This window comes from Barbus barbus, assembly GCF_936440315.1.
Source record: "Barbus barbus genome assembly, chromosome: 6".
Classification (NCBI taxonomy): domain Eukaryota; kingdom Metazoa; phylum Chordata; class Actinopteri; order Cypriniformes; family Cyprinidae; genus Barbus; species Barbus barbus.
Window position 1 is genome coordinate 8,098,508 of NC_136734.1, and position 15,174 is coordinate 8,113,681.

The 15,174-nt window shown below is 35.2% G+C and overlaps 2 protein-coding genes across 4 annotated transcripts; one reads left to right on the forward strand and one right to left on the reverse strand.

The window, feature by feature from the left end:
- Positions 1 to 1,285: 1,285 nt before the first annotated feature.
- LOC306871804 (RILP-like protein 2) lies at positions 1,286 to 6,029 on the forward strand. 2 transcript variants are annotated; one of them, XM_079419973.1, is made up of 4 exons: positions 1,286 to 1,708; positions 2,678 to 2,826; positions 3,095 to 3,214; positions 4,410 to 6,029. In XM_079419973.1, exons 1-4 carry the CDS (start codon positions 1,412 to 1,414, stop codon positions 4,429 to 4,431), a joined length of 588 nt encoding a protein of 195 aa, XP_079276099.1. In that variant the 5' UTR covers positions 1,286 to 1,411; the 3' UTR covers positions 4,432 to 6,029. The 2 variants fall into 2 exon arrangements, with proteins under 2 accessions (XP_079276099.1, XP_079276098.1); XM_079419972.1 differs by having other exon boundaries at positions 1,294 to 1,708; positions 2,675 to 2,826.
- Positions 5,427 to 9,304, reverse strand: LOC306871803 (N-lysine methyltransferase KMT5A-like). 2 transcript variants are annotated; one of them, XR_013784374.1, is made up of 9 exons: positions 9,156 to 9,304; positions 8,944 to 9,038; positions 8,681 to 8,816; positions 8,442 to 8,589; positions 8,203 to 8,293; positions 7,261 to 7,320; positions 6,983 to 7,173; positions 5,969 to 6,819; positions 5,427 to 5,919 (listed from the first exon to the last, which is right to left on the reverse strand). XR_013784374.1 is itself a non-coding variant. In XM_079419971.1 (8 exons), exons 1-8 carry the CDS (start codon positions 9,163 to 9,165, stop codon positions 6,609 to 6,611), a joined length of 942 nt encoding a protein of 313 aa, XP_079276097.1. In that variant the 5' UTR covers positions 9,166 to 9,304; the 3' UTR covers positions 5,827 to 6,608. The 2 variants fall into 2 exon arrangements, 1 of the variants encoding a protein (XP_079276097.1); XM_079419971.1 differs by having other exon boundaries at positions 5,827 to 6,819.
- Between the last annotated feature and the right edge of the window lie 5,870 nt (positions 9,305 to 15,174).

Below are 15,174 nucleotides of genomic sequence, written 5' to 3' on the forward strand. Positions count from 1 at the left end.
GTGAGCATTCATTCACCCTTCCTCTCCTCGAAGACCAGTCGAGCAGACCTGATCCAGAGAAAATGAACATCTACTGCCACACAGTGGATTAACACACCAAGAAGAATCTTAAGAACCATATAATCATGTGCATTCAGTTATTAGTTTGTGTTTGGGCATATATGTAAACATCTGTGAAACAGCTTATTCAGTACTAAATTAAAAAAGAAGTCTTATTTATTTTTTAGTGACAAACATTGTGTAAACTTGGCACAACTGAATATAATTAATAGAAAGGTGTTTACATGAATTCTGTAATCATTCAGTTTCAACTGAATTGTAAAATTACAGAATAGTATTTTACCCTTTTCAGAAATATAAAAAAAACGATACCAGGTGTATTTTATATATATTCTGCACATATATAAATAAATAAATAAATAAAACGTTTGTGCCTTTTTTCACTTTGAGCAATTAAAACCAAATCTGCAAGAATATTTATTTCATCATTTAACACATTAGATATCATCCTGCTAAAAATCTAATCTAGATATGTTATGATTTAGTAGTAAATGCACACTGTTATAGACGAGAATATTTTCTCATCTCCCCTATATATGTGTAGGATAAGATGGGGAAGAATCTCCAATTAAGAGCAATGCCGTAAACTGTAATACATTTAAGTTTAGCATGTAGAGGATAGTTATGCATCACCCAACACACACACACACAATACATTATGGGAATTAAATGGAAACAATATAAAACTTATGTTGTAATGGCACAAAAAGTAAAAATATGAAAGGGGGCCATCTTGCCACACCACTGGGAGCATCTTTACATAACATTTAATCTAAAAGGCAAATTAATCTTAATAATTTTGTTTTCTTGGGGGAAAAAATGCCATTAGCTTACTAAACTGGTAAAATTGTGCATCTTGGCAATGTAATTTGAATAAATTTACTGAAATGGAATGTTTCATAATGACAAATAGAAGCTTACAGAGGGTTAAGGCAGTAACTGTTACAATATATATTGTAACATGCGCATTGTAACATAATACTGAGATTTATTTATTGCCAGTTTTGGTCTCTTTTTGTGTTGAAACTCTGAGAAAAGTTGATAACATTTTTAACTAAATAAACCCGTTTTCATATTGAACTAGGCAAAATTGTTTCCCGGGATTTTTGGAGAAAATGTAGATATTTGGGGAATATACTAGGAGCTAGAGCTCTCAGGCAGTCTTGCCCATTGGTTGGTTTACACGTCACTCAAACGCTTAAAGTTGCAGTAAAGTAGAGGATCCAGTTTGGAAGAGGAAGTTGTTGGATCATTTGTGAATGCATTGGGACGGTGAACTGGAAGTCGCCATATCTTGGAAAGATTAGCTTTTTTTGTAAAACAGTGATTACATCGTTCGTCTTGGGTCAGAATGGAAGGACGGGACGACAGTTCACCCATGCAGGCTTTCGATAAGGACGTTTTGGAAATGACTGTTGAAGATGTTTATGACATTTCTTACGTGGTCGGCAGAGATTTATTAAAAGTCAACACAGGTAGCCGGGAATTCTCGGATTTACAGTTCAAAATCGTCCGTGTGCTGGAGATGTTTGAGACCATGGTGAACAAGTACAACCTGTCGCTGGAGGAGCTGAGGCTGGAGCTGGATAATATGAGGCGAGAAATGGAAAGAGTTGTAGCAGAAGGTTCAAGTGGAAATGTTGACAATGTGAGTGGGTTCGTGTGGAGTTCAGTGTTTGTGCAGCATTCTTGATCCTCCGACTGCTGTTCACGTTGGAGTCCTTTAAAAGGTTTAAATATTTCCGGTTCAATACAAGTTAAGCTCAGTCGACAGCATTTATAGCATAATGTTGATTAATAATAATAATAAAAAAAACAACCTAATCCATCTTTAAAAAAAGAAATAGGGAATAGTTCACACCAAAATGAAATTTGCTGATATTTTACTCCCCCCTCAGGCTATCCAAGATGTATAAGTGTTGAGTGTATGAGTTTATTTCTTCATCAGAACAGATTTAGAGAAATGTAGCACCATTGCTCACCATTGGATCCTCTGCAGAGAACGGGTGCCTTCCAAACAGAGGATAAAAACATTACAAGAATCCACACCACTCCAGTCCACCAGTTAACATCATTTTTAGATGAACAATTCCTTTAAAAGCACAAATGTGAGACTTGCATCAGTTGTTCTGTTAAAACGTGTGTGTTAAAATGTAAAGCTGGTTAAATCATCATTTTTACAGTCGTTTTAGGGTTTATTATTGTGACACATTTTGGTTTGAGTATTTCAAGGTTTAAGGATTGGCTCTGTTTACTTTCATTCTAAATGTCTCATTCTAACCCACATTTTTGCTTTTTTATCAATAAAAAAGGAGGAATGAGTGGTAACATGCTGTCAACATATTCCTTTGAATTTTGTATATTGCTTATGAGCGGAATTCAAAGTGGGAACCCCAAAAAGTCATCTAGATTTAAAGTAGGCATGAAATCAAAATGAACTCTATTTATTTTCTTAATGCATGCTAATGGTCTTAATTTTGTAGCTATGCAAGACTTAATATTTGACTTATTTAAAAACTTGACCGCAATTTTTTCTTGATTAGAATCTATAGTTTGTGCAAACATTTATTTATAGGCTACTTAGGGCAATATATAATATTTTATTCTTTTAAAGCAGACTGTTGGTCCAAACAAACTAGTCGTGGATTTAAAAGACCCAAACCGACCACGATTCACCATGCAGGAGTTAAAGGAGGTTCTGCAAGAGAGAAACAAACTTAAAGCCCAGCTGCTGTTGGCCCAAGAGGAACTACAGCTCTACAAGAGGTAAAAACATGGTTTCAGTGCCCAAATTATCAACTCAACTCAACTTATGTCTCTTTTATGTGGTTACTAGTAAACTGCTGTGTTTGAGTTATTCCATTATACAGTATGTTCTGTTCTAAATTTGTGCAAAAATGGACATTTGTGACTTGTGTGCTGGTTTGTTCTAATCTCAACAGCAAATAAAACAATTCTGATAGAAATGAAATCATGGAATAATTCATTTGATATGTGTGGTCTCAGTCAAATTTAGCATCTACTGTGCTTGCAGTGGAGTCCTGGGCTCCGAACAGAAGATGGTGGAAGTAAACCTGGAGACCCTTCCTCAGTCAGAACCTGCACCCTCCAGAATTATAGAGGAGCACAAAGAGAAGAGCACCATTCAGAAACTGTGAGTGCTTTTAACTAGTTTTGTCTTTGTCAGAGCTATGTGCAATTCCAGTCATTTTGATATTTAAAGCATTATACTTATATGTTTATTCATCTGAAACTAGGAGTTGGCTGATATACTGTTTTAATCCTTATAATCTTAAATAAATTACATTTTAGTTCAAATATTCACTTAAAACATTTAGAAATGATATATTTAAGACTCTTTTTGACACAATTACTTTTGGGGGGGACAAATGGAACAATCTGGTTTAGTGGAACTTATGCAGAATGATTTCTGATGGATCATGTGACACTGAAGACTGGAGTAATGATGAAATTCAGCTTAGACGTCACAGGGATGTTACATTTTAAAATAGAAATTATTTTAAATTGTAATATTTCACAATGTTACTGTATGTTTAATAAAAAAATAAAATAGCCTTGGTGAAAAGAAGACTTCTTTCTAAATTCTACATTTTATGTATTCCAAACATTCGATCAGTAGTTTAAATGTTACTTAAAATACATATGCCAGTATTGTAAGGCAGGTGTGTGTACCTGTAAACCTGTTGTGTCTTGTAGAATTTCTGTACCTTTTTTCATTTATTGAAGACTCATGCGAGTGGCATTACCAGTAGCTGGAAGGTGCAGCAGGTCTGAAGTCCTGCCCGGTGGAGTTTACCCTTCCACCTTGAGTTATACATTTGTCAGAATCATACAAAATATATTGCTTCAAAGCAGCTTTACAGAGGTATATGTTTCAGTGTCAATAGATTCACAAGAAATGTGCTTTAATGTCTTTGCGTGTCCAGTTAGCAAGCCAGAAATGGATGTAGAAAGGAAAAACTCCTGAAGATATTTCGGTATTAGAGAGAAACACTTAGTTTGTTAGAGATGATCATTCTATTGTTGTATCTGTTCTGTTATATTAATGTCTTCCAACTTTGACACCCTTGATAATGTGTTTTAATATTGATATGTATAATAATATGTATGTTTATGACATTTCTTTTGTGATTGGCAGAGAGTCCACACAGGTGCTCGGTAAACATATGTCCACAACTCTGCATTAAGCCATGTTAAGCTGTTCTTTCTAAAGCTTTTCTGCTCTAACGAAGAATGCTGTTTTATATCTTATCTAGGTTTTTGTAACATTGACCATATTTTATGATTCTGTGTCAGTGTTCCTGACAAACGGTCTCTCTCTTTTTCAGGTTCTCATTTCGACAAAAATAGTTACCAGGATTTAACATAAACTAAAACACATTTGAGACAAGCAACCCTTCCAACAGGGTGAGGAGAGATGGGAAGCGATCATTTTAATACTTCCAATTTCTGGCTGGAAATCCTTCGCCTTGCTCCTGCTCAGTGTTTTTAATTGTGTTCATTGTTAACTGTGATTGACAGTTCTCACTTTGTTCAGAGCATAAATTCAAACATGAATGACAAGATATCAAACTATCAAATGTCCCTCTAAACACCTCCCTCAGCTAATATACACGGGCAGACTATTTGAAACATAATAGGGTTTCATTAACATTGTTCCACAGTATCCTTTACTGTAATATATGACATTAATAGAATCAATTTTATATCAGTCATTGAATGATTTATGAATAGCACAATGACACATTAAGGGACTATTTTGGTGACAGTACTAAACCTGAAACACCTTGATTTGGTGTTTATATGCCATATGAGGCCCCAAGACCTTATTTGATAGCTTACTGAATTACAAAACATCTTCAGACAGTATCTGTTGCACAGAAATTGTAAGGTTAGAATTGAGGTACTTCAACTAAAACACAAAAAAAGGCTGCTGTATGAGGTAATGTGCAGTGCAATAAATCTCATTAAGGTATGTGAAGTGGTAAATTGTGGGCCATATGAATCTAAAAATTCAATATTATTGGTTCGCAGTATTTGTTGTAATTTAGTAGTAGACTGGACAAATTTTATGACAGCAGAGACTAGTTTTTTCTGCAATACTAGGTATTAAAAAATGCTGTTCTGAGTACATGAGCCCTGTTGTTTGTACACAGATTACTGGAGTTAACTGGATTTAACGTGCAGTTGTGTAACAACATGAGATTGAATTATTTAAACTATTTGGCCCACTTAAATTTTTTCTTTAATCTAACTTCTGATCTTGTGTCTCTGTTGCTGTTCTTTCCCCTATTTTGATTGAGGTTTCCAGTATTCTTTATAAAAATATTTGTCTTTTTTTTATTAGTATAATGGCTTTCCTGTAGCTCAAATAGTAGAGCATGGCGCTAGCAACGCCAAGGTCATGGGTTCAATTCCCAGGGAAAGCAAGAGCTGATAAAATGTAAAAACTGTAACTTGAATGCAATGTAAGTCGCTTTGGATAAAAGAGTCTACTAAATGCATAAATGTAAAGGCTCTCTGAATTATATTTTAACAACCAGTAATATAAATTCATTCAATTGTGTTTACAGGACCCAATATTCCAGTGTTTTGCTCCTATTTTATGGTGGTACCTGACATGTTTCTTGCAGCAAGTTGCAATATGAAAATAATTTGCAAGTGTATCACTTAGCCTTAGATTTTTCTGATCGGAATTGCAGTCGTTTTCATGTTTTATGGTATAACATTTGACGTTATGCTTTTAAGATTTATTCATTACAATTTATTTCAATTAGAAATGCATTTGTGATTAAAAGAAACAGTCTAAAAACAACCATTATGCAAAGTTTTGTACAGCTGAAATGTTTTTGTACATTTCAAAGCATAAGGTTTATATTCGGTGCACTTCTGTAACGTTGTAAATCCTTATAAAAGTTAACAAAAATTAAAAGAAAGGATTCAGAACCAACAATTTCTTAAATGTGGTATAATTGCTTTTTGCGAGTAAACTCTTAATTTTGCACATACAAAATGTACAGCAACTACACCCATTTGAATACTCATATTTTTAAAAACAGAGGCTGGTATTCTTATACATGCCTTATTAAAATTAATAGTCCACCCAAAGAGAGAAAGTTCGCTCACCCTCGTGTCATTACAAACATCTGTACCATATCTTTCGCAAAACAAGATAATTTTATCCATTCCTTTCCACTGAATTAACAGCTTAAACATACTTCAAAATCTTTTTGTCTTCAGAATAAAACAAAGTCCTAAAAGTTTGGAATGACATGAGGATGAGTACATTTGAGTAAACGTTTCCAAACTATAAAAATGTTAAACACTTAGCTCAAAACGTTCACATCATTCAGCCTCAACCCAGGATGTAAAAATCATTTAAAAAACATTTTTTACAGGTGCTGTGGGTCTTTCAAAACACCACACAATTCATTTTATGGTGCCACTTGTTACAGTGAAATGTTTGGCAACTCCAAACATCATTGCATGTCTATGTTATTCCATTAATTTAAATGCTATCAGAACAATTAAAGCTTAAGCCAAGGATGAGCAGCGATGGCTTCTTTACTGCGGTCACCGTAATCATAAAGCAGCTCCTCGTCTACTGTGAGGTCTCTGGAAGCCAGGAAGATGAGGTGAGGGGTGCCATTTATCTCATGCAGTTTGGTCCGAAGGTTGCCATTCTTACTGTGGTTGATCAGTCGGCCCAGGCGGTCGGTTTCTTTGGTAGCATCCACACTAGAAAAAGGGCACAAACGTTGTGGAGTTCACATCCGTTCATACAGATTGCAATGTTTACCTCAAATCTTGCATTAAAGCATATAAATAGCCAAAGTAAGATTCAAAATCTTCATACCAGAAGATGGTTTTATGAAAAATAAAAACATACGAAAATACTCACCAGTAGGTTTTGTCATTGTAGCGGAAATAGTACATGTAGCAGCCAGTGGTTGGGTCTTGAGCATATTGAGACTCTCTTGCTTTAGCATCAGCAATCTCTAATAATTCCCCTTGGTACTCTACAACAAACTGGTCTTTCTGAAATGCTCGGTCTGCAAAAACACCTCTTCCTTTTCCATCAATACTTTTCACCTGATTTTGAAAATGGAAGATGCTTAAACCCCCAAGCAATGAAAAGTTGTAAACTTAAAATGTAGACCAATTGCTTAAAAAGCTTACCTTGAGCCCCTCTTCAACATGGTTTTTGATGAGATCATCAAGGTGCTGCTGCTTTTCACACTGTTTTAACAACATGTCCACATTAGCTCTAGATTTAATAGAATAAATGTTGGACGCAATGACAAAGTAAATAAATGTTGAAAACTGATTTATCAACGATAAATAGTAAAAAAAAAAAAAAAAAAAAGGGTCTTAAACAAATGCACAACAAAATCAAATGGTTGCATATCTTTTCTTCTGTATCGTGATGCACATCAGTGCATAACAAAAGCACAGAGTGGGACTGGGTTCAATGCATCAGTTATTGAGAAGTAGGTGTGGCCACAATGCGTTTGAGAAGTTTTGCATACAGACGACAACTTTGTCAAAATGATCCCCATTCACATGGATCCCTATAGACCAGTGGTTCTCAAACCTGTCCTGGGGGCCCCCAATCACAGCATATTTTGTATGTCTCCCTCATTTAACACACCCGATTCAACTCATCAGCTCATTAGAAGAATCTGCAAGACTTGAACTGGGTGTGGCCTATGAGAGAGACATAAAAAAATGTGGTGGCTGGGGGTCCCCAGGGCAGGTTTGAGAACCACTGCTATAGACCCTATAACTATATTGTTTTCAAAAACGGTCTACACTTTCAGGCCTCCAAAATGTAGTTGGTGTGTAAATGATTAGTTAAAATGCATAAGTTTTCGAAACTTGTAGAAAATAGTTTTGCATAAAAGCCCTGTGAATGATTGAAGAAGTCTTGCTTGTCACCAGAAGGAAGTCTGACATTTTGACCAGAAGATCCAAGTATGAAATTATGAGGTCGATTTTTTAAAGAAAAATACATTAATGAATAGTTCACAATAAGCTCTATAACATGCATTTTGCCATCTTCAAGAATAAACTTTTTTTTTTTTTTTTTTAAATATTCAGATTCTGGATGAGTTTACAGACCTTCAACTCAGCTTTGCTTTTCCTGCAACTTCGCCTAACAGGAAAATAATCTGTGACCTTTCGATTGGATTCAGACTCTTTGTTTTTCAATCTAAAAAAAAACAAAAACATTGTAAGATGATTTTACTTTTCAGTAAAATGGATGCAAAAACTTTTCGACTTCTAAAATTTTTGTAACTAAAATCAAATAATAAATGAATGAAACAGTCAACTAATTAGATATTTAACACTAGACATACTTCTTGTCTTTTGACTTTTCACCATTTATCCTTTGCTTTTTTGTCCCAGACTCTTTATGAGGCACATCAGTCTGCTCATTATGTCCACAAACAAGGCTCTGTTTGCCAGTGTCCCCTTTTTTAGATGCTTTCGGCTCTGCATCTTTGACTGAGCAAAGGAGGAAGAAAACAGTCAAACCAACTCTGGAGAAAACAATTTGGGTGAAATAAAATGTCGTTATTACAATTTAAACGAATACCTTCACTCTGTTTGCTGGCGTCTTTAGCTAAACGGTCCGTTGCTGTATTCTCGTCTAATATCGGGGTAAGAGGGTTATTCCGGAGCGGCTTGTTTGGATTCAGACAACTATGTATTGTTGGCTGCCCTTGGCATGTCTGAAAGACAAAGAGACATTCAATCAAATGATTTATTTAGGAGAAAATGCATTCTTAACGCGTTTAAGGCGAGTAACGTTAACATCGCTCAGTTCGTACCGAACGAATATAAACGCATTTCTCCTACCGTGGGTTTTCCGTCTTTGTTTTCTTTAGCCTCTTCTACTTTCTCGTTTATGCTGCCGTCCACAGGTCTTCGTTTGGCAGAAGAGGACTTTTTGCCTGATGAGTACACGAACAATGCATATTAAAATATTATGTTAAGAGTTCGCTAAACGAATGATAGTCTGTGAATCTCCGGCTAATTTGCAAACTTTTTTTTTTTTTTTTTTTTTTTACCTTTTCCCATCTTGTATTGGATTTGTCACAACAAACGAAATTGATTATAAACACTACAGCATGCCGACTCCGAGACAAAAACTCGCTGTCTGGGTTTTTAAATATCATTCCCAGCGCTCATTGGTCAAGCTCTTGAACAGTCGGATTGTGATTGGTTTACTGAACGCGGAAGCAGTAAACTACTTGCGTCGTGCTACGTGACGTACTTCCAGTTATTTTCCAGTTATGTAGTAAAATAGTATTTATAAATTGTGTGTGTACAAAGAGTACAAAAGAGAAACTGCTTTTATTATATATTCTTTAAACACATTTTTTAATAATCCAAAACAAACCACAAGTTTTGTACAGATGCAGTCAAAGAAAAATGTTACAATGCTGTTATAAAAGTGATTAATGTACCTAAACCTTGCAAGTTTAACAGGGTGAATTCGGCAAATAATTTATGCTATTTTTTAAATCTATAATTCTTCACTATCATTCTATACTTCAAATTTAATACTGAAATCAAAATGTGAAAAGTGCATTGTCGAACCATCAAGTATATTCAGTATTTATTACATATTTAATTATAAACTTCAGTCGCATAATTTTTGATGGACACCAATATATGTCAGTAACAAAATTGCATTTCTAAAACAGTCTATATATATATATATATATATTGTGATCAATGTTTGTACTGTTTAAAATTAATTATGCTTGAACATAATCAGCCTTTCTGTGCTCTTTGCATCTTTGTTTATTAACCAGATGTTATGTACTCAACAAGCTGACCTCTCACTTTACAGAAACCTTAGTTTTCATTTCAACAAAGCCATGGACATAAGAGCAATTGGTTCACAAGCTTGAAAGTTTTTATTAAACACAAAGTTCAAGTGTTATCCAGTTCTCCAAATCATACTTAAGTCCCCAATATCTTCATTTGCAGAATACACTGTTAAAGTGATCCTGTCACAGTGTATAATTAATACTAAAAGAAAAAAAAGATTGAAATCATGTGCACCTCAGCATTTGTCATCTTGGTCTGAGTACAGCATCTCCTTGAATCATCTCTTTTTTTTCCAGGTTTCCATTTACTTTTTGCCGCTTTTCCCGTTTCCTCTGTATGGACTCCTTTTTTCAGCAGTTCACTTTCCTCACCCTTATATGCAATTTCCAGTTTCTCACGTAAAATCTCTCGTGCTCGTTTTCTGTTCAAATCCACCGATCTGGTCTGGTGACACTGCAAGACAACATGAGATCCTTTTATTAAAGTAGTTTGGAGTTGATAGATTGCACAAGCCTATGTTGGCTTGACACCAATGCATCATGGGGTTTGAGACATCAAAATTTGTCAAGAGAATAAAATTAGATATACACTTTTATTACTCAAATAACTTTGGTTAATTGGAGTTCAACTTATTCTATTCGTCTCTTCATTGACAGCCCATTTGTCAGGATCAACCATATTGGCTAAAGCTTTTTATCCACTAATCCCAATACAAAACCATTCATTGTCACCTAACAACAACAACACACAAAACGGGTCATCCTACCGTTTCAAGATGTGAAAAGTTTTTTCACTCTTCCAAATTATTTCCAATTCTCAGTTCAGATCTACTTATAACCATACTAGACAAAACTTACCAAATGCATTTTTGTACTATAGTTTTAATTAAGAAAATAATGCACTGCTAATTTAAAGGCCATTTAAACCTGAAGTAAAAATTTGATTTATCAATATCAAGAATTTCACTCACGAAGGCACATGTGCTGTGGTGATGTGACAATAAAAGTGATTTGATTATTACAAATACAGTTTGCTGAAATTAATAAAGAAAGGGCAAAAGAAGCATATTAGATTGAGACATAAATGGCTAGAACAAAAGGGAAAATGAATAACATACAGTATTTCTTTCATTTATAAATGTTCATAAATTTTAACTTATTCTAGTAACTTCTTATGTGATATTTATGGGAATATTAGGTTATTTTGAAGTGCAAAGTTAAAATCAGAAGATAATAAATGTATTGGCAAATTAAAATAACTGATCATTGCCAAGCCTTTGGAAAAGTAGCTAACACAGAGTCTCACTTTTTGCAGACCACACTGAATTATTGCTCAGTGTCTTCGATAAAAAAAATAATTACAACTCTTTGTGTGTTAATAGTTTTGTCAAATTGTTTGTCTGTAACTGTGACTTACTTGAAGATCAGACCACATTTTATGAGTATTCAGTGCGGTAATTGAACGTTAAATGTACATTGCATGAAATTTTAAGTTAAACTAGCATTCATTTCACAGTAGCTTTTATCCACGGCCACTTACATTGCATTTCAAGAGTTCTTGCATTTCCTGGGAAATCCACAAAAAGGCTTCACAATTTTTTTCTGACGACTGTATTTTTATTACAATATAAATATTATACATAATATGACATTAAATTATCGGGTTATCAAATAGTATACTATCACATCCATATAGCAATAATAAATAAAATCACATCCATATAGAAAATAATAAATAAAATACATAAACATTATAGGTGGTTAAGCAAAATCAGACTGATTAGACAAATCCTAGCCTTGTAATTTTGCAATCAGGATTATGCTACTTCTGTTAATAATAATAATAATACATTTAGTATATCAATTTAATTATAAATAATAAAACTTACAATTACTATATAATTGTGTACTGTGTAAATAATAATAATATTATTAAATAATAATAATAAATAAGTTCAGTATTCTTATGCAGTTAACACAAATGATTTTGTAATTTAAAAATAAATAAATAATAATAATTTAAAAAAACCCTGCAAGAAATGCAAGGGTTGCAATGCAAAAAAAATCAACAGTTTATGTTAGGTCTTTGTGGCCTAAAATCTGTGTAATAAATTCTATGTTGAATCAAACAAAAATATTTCTTTCTAAAGCTACTTTTCCTCTTTTTGCTTTTCTCATTTAACACAATGATGGCTTTAAATCATATTTTGGGGGTAATTTGTAAGACAAATTTAATGTCAGATTAATTAATCTTAATTAGTTAATACATAATTAGGGTGAATGCAGCTGTGGGCCACTTTTTGTTAAACATAATTTAAATACCTAGATGTTTTTTTTTTCTTGTCTTTTCTCTTTATGTTATTACATTTAACTTTACTTTTAACGGTCCAGCTGTAGTATTTCAATTTGTATTCAATCCAAAAAAAAATTATTTTCAAGGTAGTCCTTTCTTAAAAAATGATTAATGGCTGATTTTTTTTTTTTTTTTGTCAAAACTTTATTTGAACATGTAGTACATGTTAGTAGACAACATGCTATGTTGCAAGTCACCCAACCAATATTTTTTATTTGTTTACAATCCGTTGTTTTGTTTTTTTTTTACATAAAAATTGGTGAAATGATTTGTGTTTGAGTACTTTTTGAACATTTCCAGCACATCTAACAACACAGTGATAATAATACTGATAATTGTGATCATTTCAGTCACTATAATCGTGATATTAAATTTTATGCCGTTTTATTTTTAAGAACAATAACTCTGTAAAATAATTCTCAGGGGGTACTCCGAGTAAATAATTTAGACCAAAAGGGGTTCAGTTGACAAAAAAAGAAAGAAAGTTCAAAAGCCTCTGATTTAGACAAATAGTATCCCTTTAAAGACCACTGTTGTTTTGAAAGTGTAAACCCCCTGAACACAGTTCAATCAAGCCTAAACAGCCCACTTTACCTGCGATCACAATCTTATCTGAAAATCTTTATATAGATTTATTATTACAGATTAATATTGTGTTTATTAGTACACTAACTTACATGTGTAATTGAATCAAATATCGAAAGCAATTTAGAAAGAAAACCAACGTTTAAGAAAGATATTTTATTGATGTTGCAACAGTCCTCTGTAATACCATCAGTTGATATTTAAGATATGCTGAGCTTCAGTGGTAATGAATACTATCAGACTACAAATTACCTTATTTACAAATAAATTAGCCATTAAGAAAGTCTTTCTACATTAACAGATAAACAAGACTGCGTGTTTTTGAGTTTGAGCTCCATCAAGTTGATTCTTTATCGTCTATTTTCTATCTTAAAAACTATTTTATACACTATCATTTTCATTTTATTTTGATTTCTCGAGTCTGCTATTAGCTTATAGCCCGTTAGTATCGGCAGCGTGGCTGCCGCTAATCTCGCTTAGATTGCTAATACTCTATTCACACACACTACCATTGTTGCACTGTTACTTGCTTAAATGGCGGATGTGTGTCTAGCTTTGAGTGCAGGTGAGGACACATTCGAGCTGCATTCGGTGCAGCTGGAGCTGGAGGCCGTGGAGAAGCAGGCCCAGCTGAGAGAGCGGAGAGCCGCGCTGGAAACATCCTGGGCTGAAGCTCACAAGTCCGGGGTAAGTATACAGCAACACTCCCCCCACCTCTACTCCGTGTGTTTCTCTGCACAGGCCCTGTGCAAGGACGCGATCTTCCCAGATGTCCTTCACTCCGGCGCCGGGATGCCACGGACCCTGGGTGCACCAGCAGCGGAAGACGCGAGCCAGGCCCGGGCGACGACCTCTCCGCCTCCGGTCCTCGAGATCTCCACCCGGAACCGCTTCGCTCCCCTCCGTGAGACGGAACGCGACGCTGTGATTGTCGGAGACTCCATCGTCCGGCACGTCCGTGCTACGTTAGCTGAAGGTAAAGAGCACACTCACTGTTTCCCCGGTGCTTGTGTTCTCGATGTTTCTGCGCAGATATCCGCGATCCTGAAGGGCGACGAGAGCATTGGTGCTGTCGTGCTGCACGCGGGGGTTAGCCACACCAAGCTGCGGCAGACGGAGACACTGAAGAGGGACTTCAGGATCCTGATCGAGACGGTACGCAGCACATCGCCCGCGACGACGATCATCGTGTCAGGACCGCTTCCCACGTATCGACGAGGACACGAAAGGTTCAGTAGACTGTTTGCTTTAAACGAATGGTTATTGTCATGGTGTAAAGAACAGAAACTGCTCTTTGTTAATAATTGGAAGCTTTTCTGGGAGCGTCCTATAGGCTTTTTCGAGCTGATGACCTGCACCCCAGCAGAGTCGGAGAGGAACTCCTGTCAGACAACATCTCCAGGACGCTACGCTCCATCTGACTAGTAAGCCAATTCTCAAATAACTGCTATGATGACTTTTGTTCTACGCACTTAAAAGATAGAAGTACTTGCGTTGTCTAATCTATACAGACTGTGTCTGTTCCCCGAATAGCGAGGTCAAAATATAAATTTAATGCAGGATCTAGAAAAAATCTGATCGTGATTAAACCAGAAAAACGCAAAATAAATGAACAAAAACAGAATGAATATTTTGGTCTAAATGAGTCTACTCCACCAAGCTACTGTTATAAACATGAGCCTCGTCAGACTGGTCGTGGCAGCAGTGTGGCAACAATATATAGTGATATTCTCAATGTTACTCAGAAAACAGGATACAGGAGGTTTAACTCATTCGAACTACTTCTGCTTAATGTTACACTGTTAGATATGCAAAAGAAATCTCTCCTATCTCTTGCTCTGGCTACTGTGTATAGACCGCCAGGGCCATATACAGATTTCCTAAAAGAATTTGCAGATTTCCTCTCAGATCTATTAGTTAATGTTGATAAAGTGCTAATTGTCGGAGATTTTAACATTCACATTGATAATACAAATGATGCATTAGGACTTGCGTTTACTGACCTAATAAACTCTTTTGGAGTCAAGCAAAACGTCACCATTTCCACTCATCGTTTTAATCATACGCTAGATTTAATTATATCGCATGGAATTGATCTTACCGATATAGATATCGTACCTCAAAGTGATGATGTTACTGATCATTTCCTTGTATCGTGCATGCTGCCTATTACTGATATTAATTATATGGCTCCGCGTTATCGTCCGGGCAGAACTATTGTTCCAGCCACCAAAGACAGATTCACAAATAACCTGCCTGATGTATCTTAACTGCTCTGTGTACCCATAAATACACATGAACTAGACGAAGATG

Excerpts from the sequence above, each read along its gene's own strand:
- LOC306871804 (XM_079419972.1), top strand. The coding sequence starts at position 1,412 with ATGGAAGGACGGGACGACAGTTCACCCATGCAGGCTTTCGATAAGGAC. Across the intron at positions 1,709-2,674 it reads CAAGTGGAAATGTTGACAAT|CAGACTGTTGGTCCAAACAA; the intron begins GTGAGTGGGTTC and ends ATTCTTTTAAAG. Across the intron at positions 3,215-4,409 it reads AAGAGCACCATTCAGAAACT|GTTCTCATTTCGACAAAAAT; the intron begins GTGAGTGCTTTT and ends TCTCTTTTTCAG.
- LOC306871803 (XM_079419971.1), bottom strand. Across the intron at positions 8,590-8,680 it reads CGCCAGCAAACAGAGTGAAG|TCAAAGATGCAGAGCCGAAA; the intron begins GTATTCGTTTAA and ends TCCTTTGCTCAG. Across the intron at positions 8,294-8,441 it reads GAAAAGTCAAAAGACAAGAA|ATTGAAAAACAAAGAGTCTG; the intron begins GTATGTCTAGTG and ends GTTTTTTTTTAG.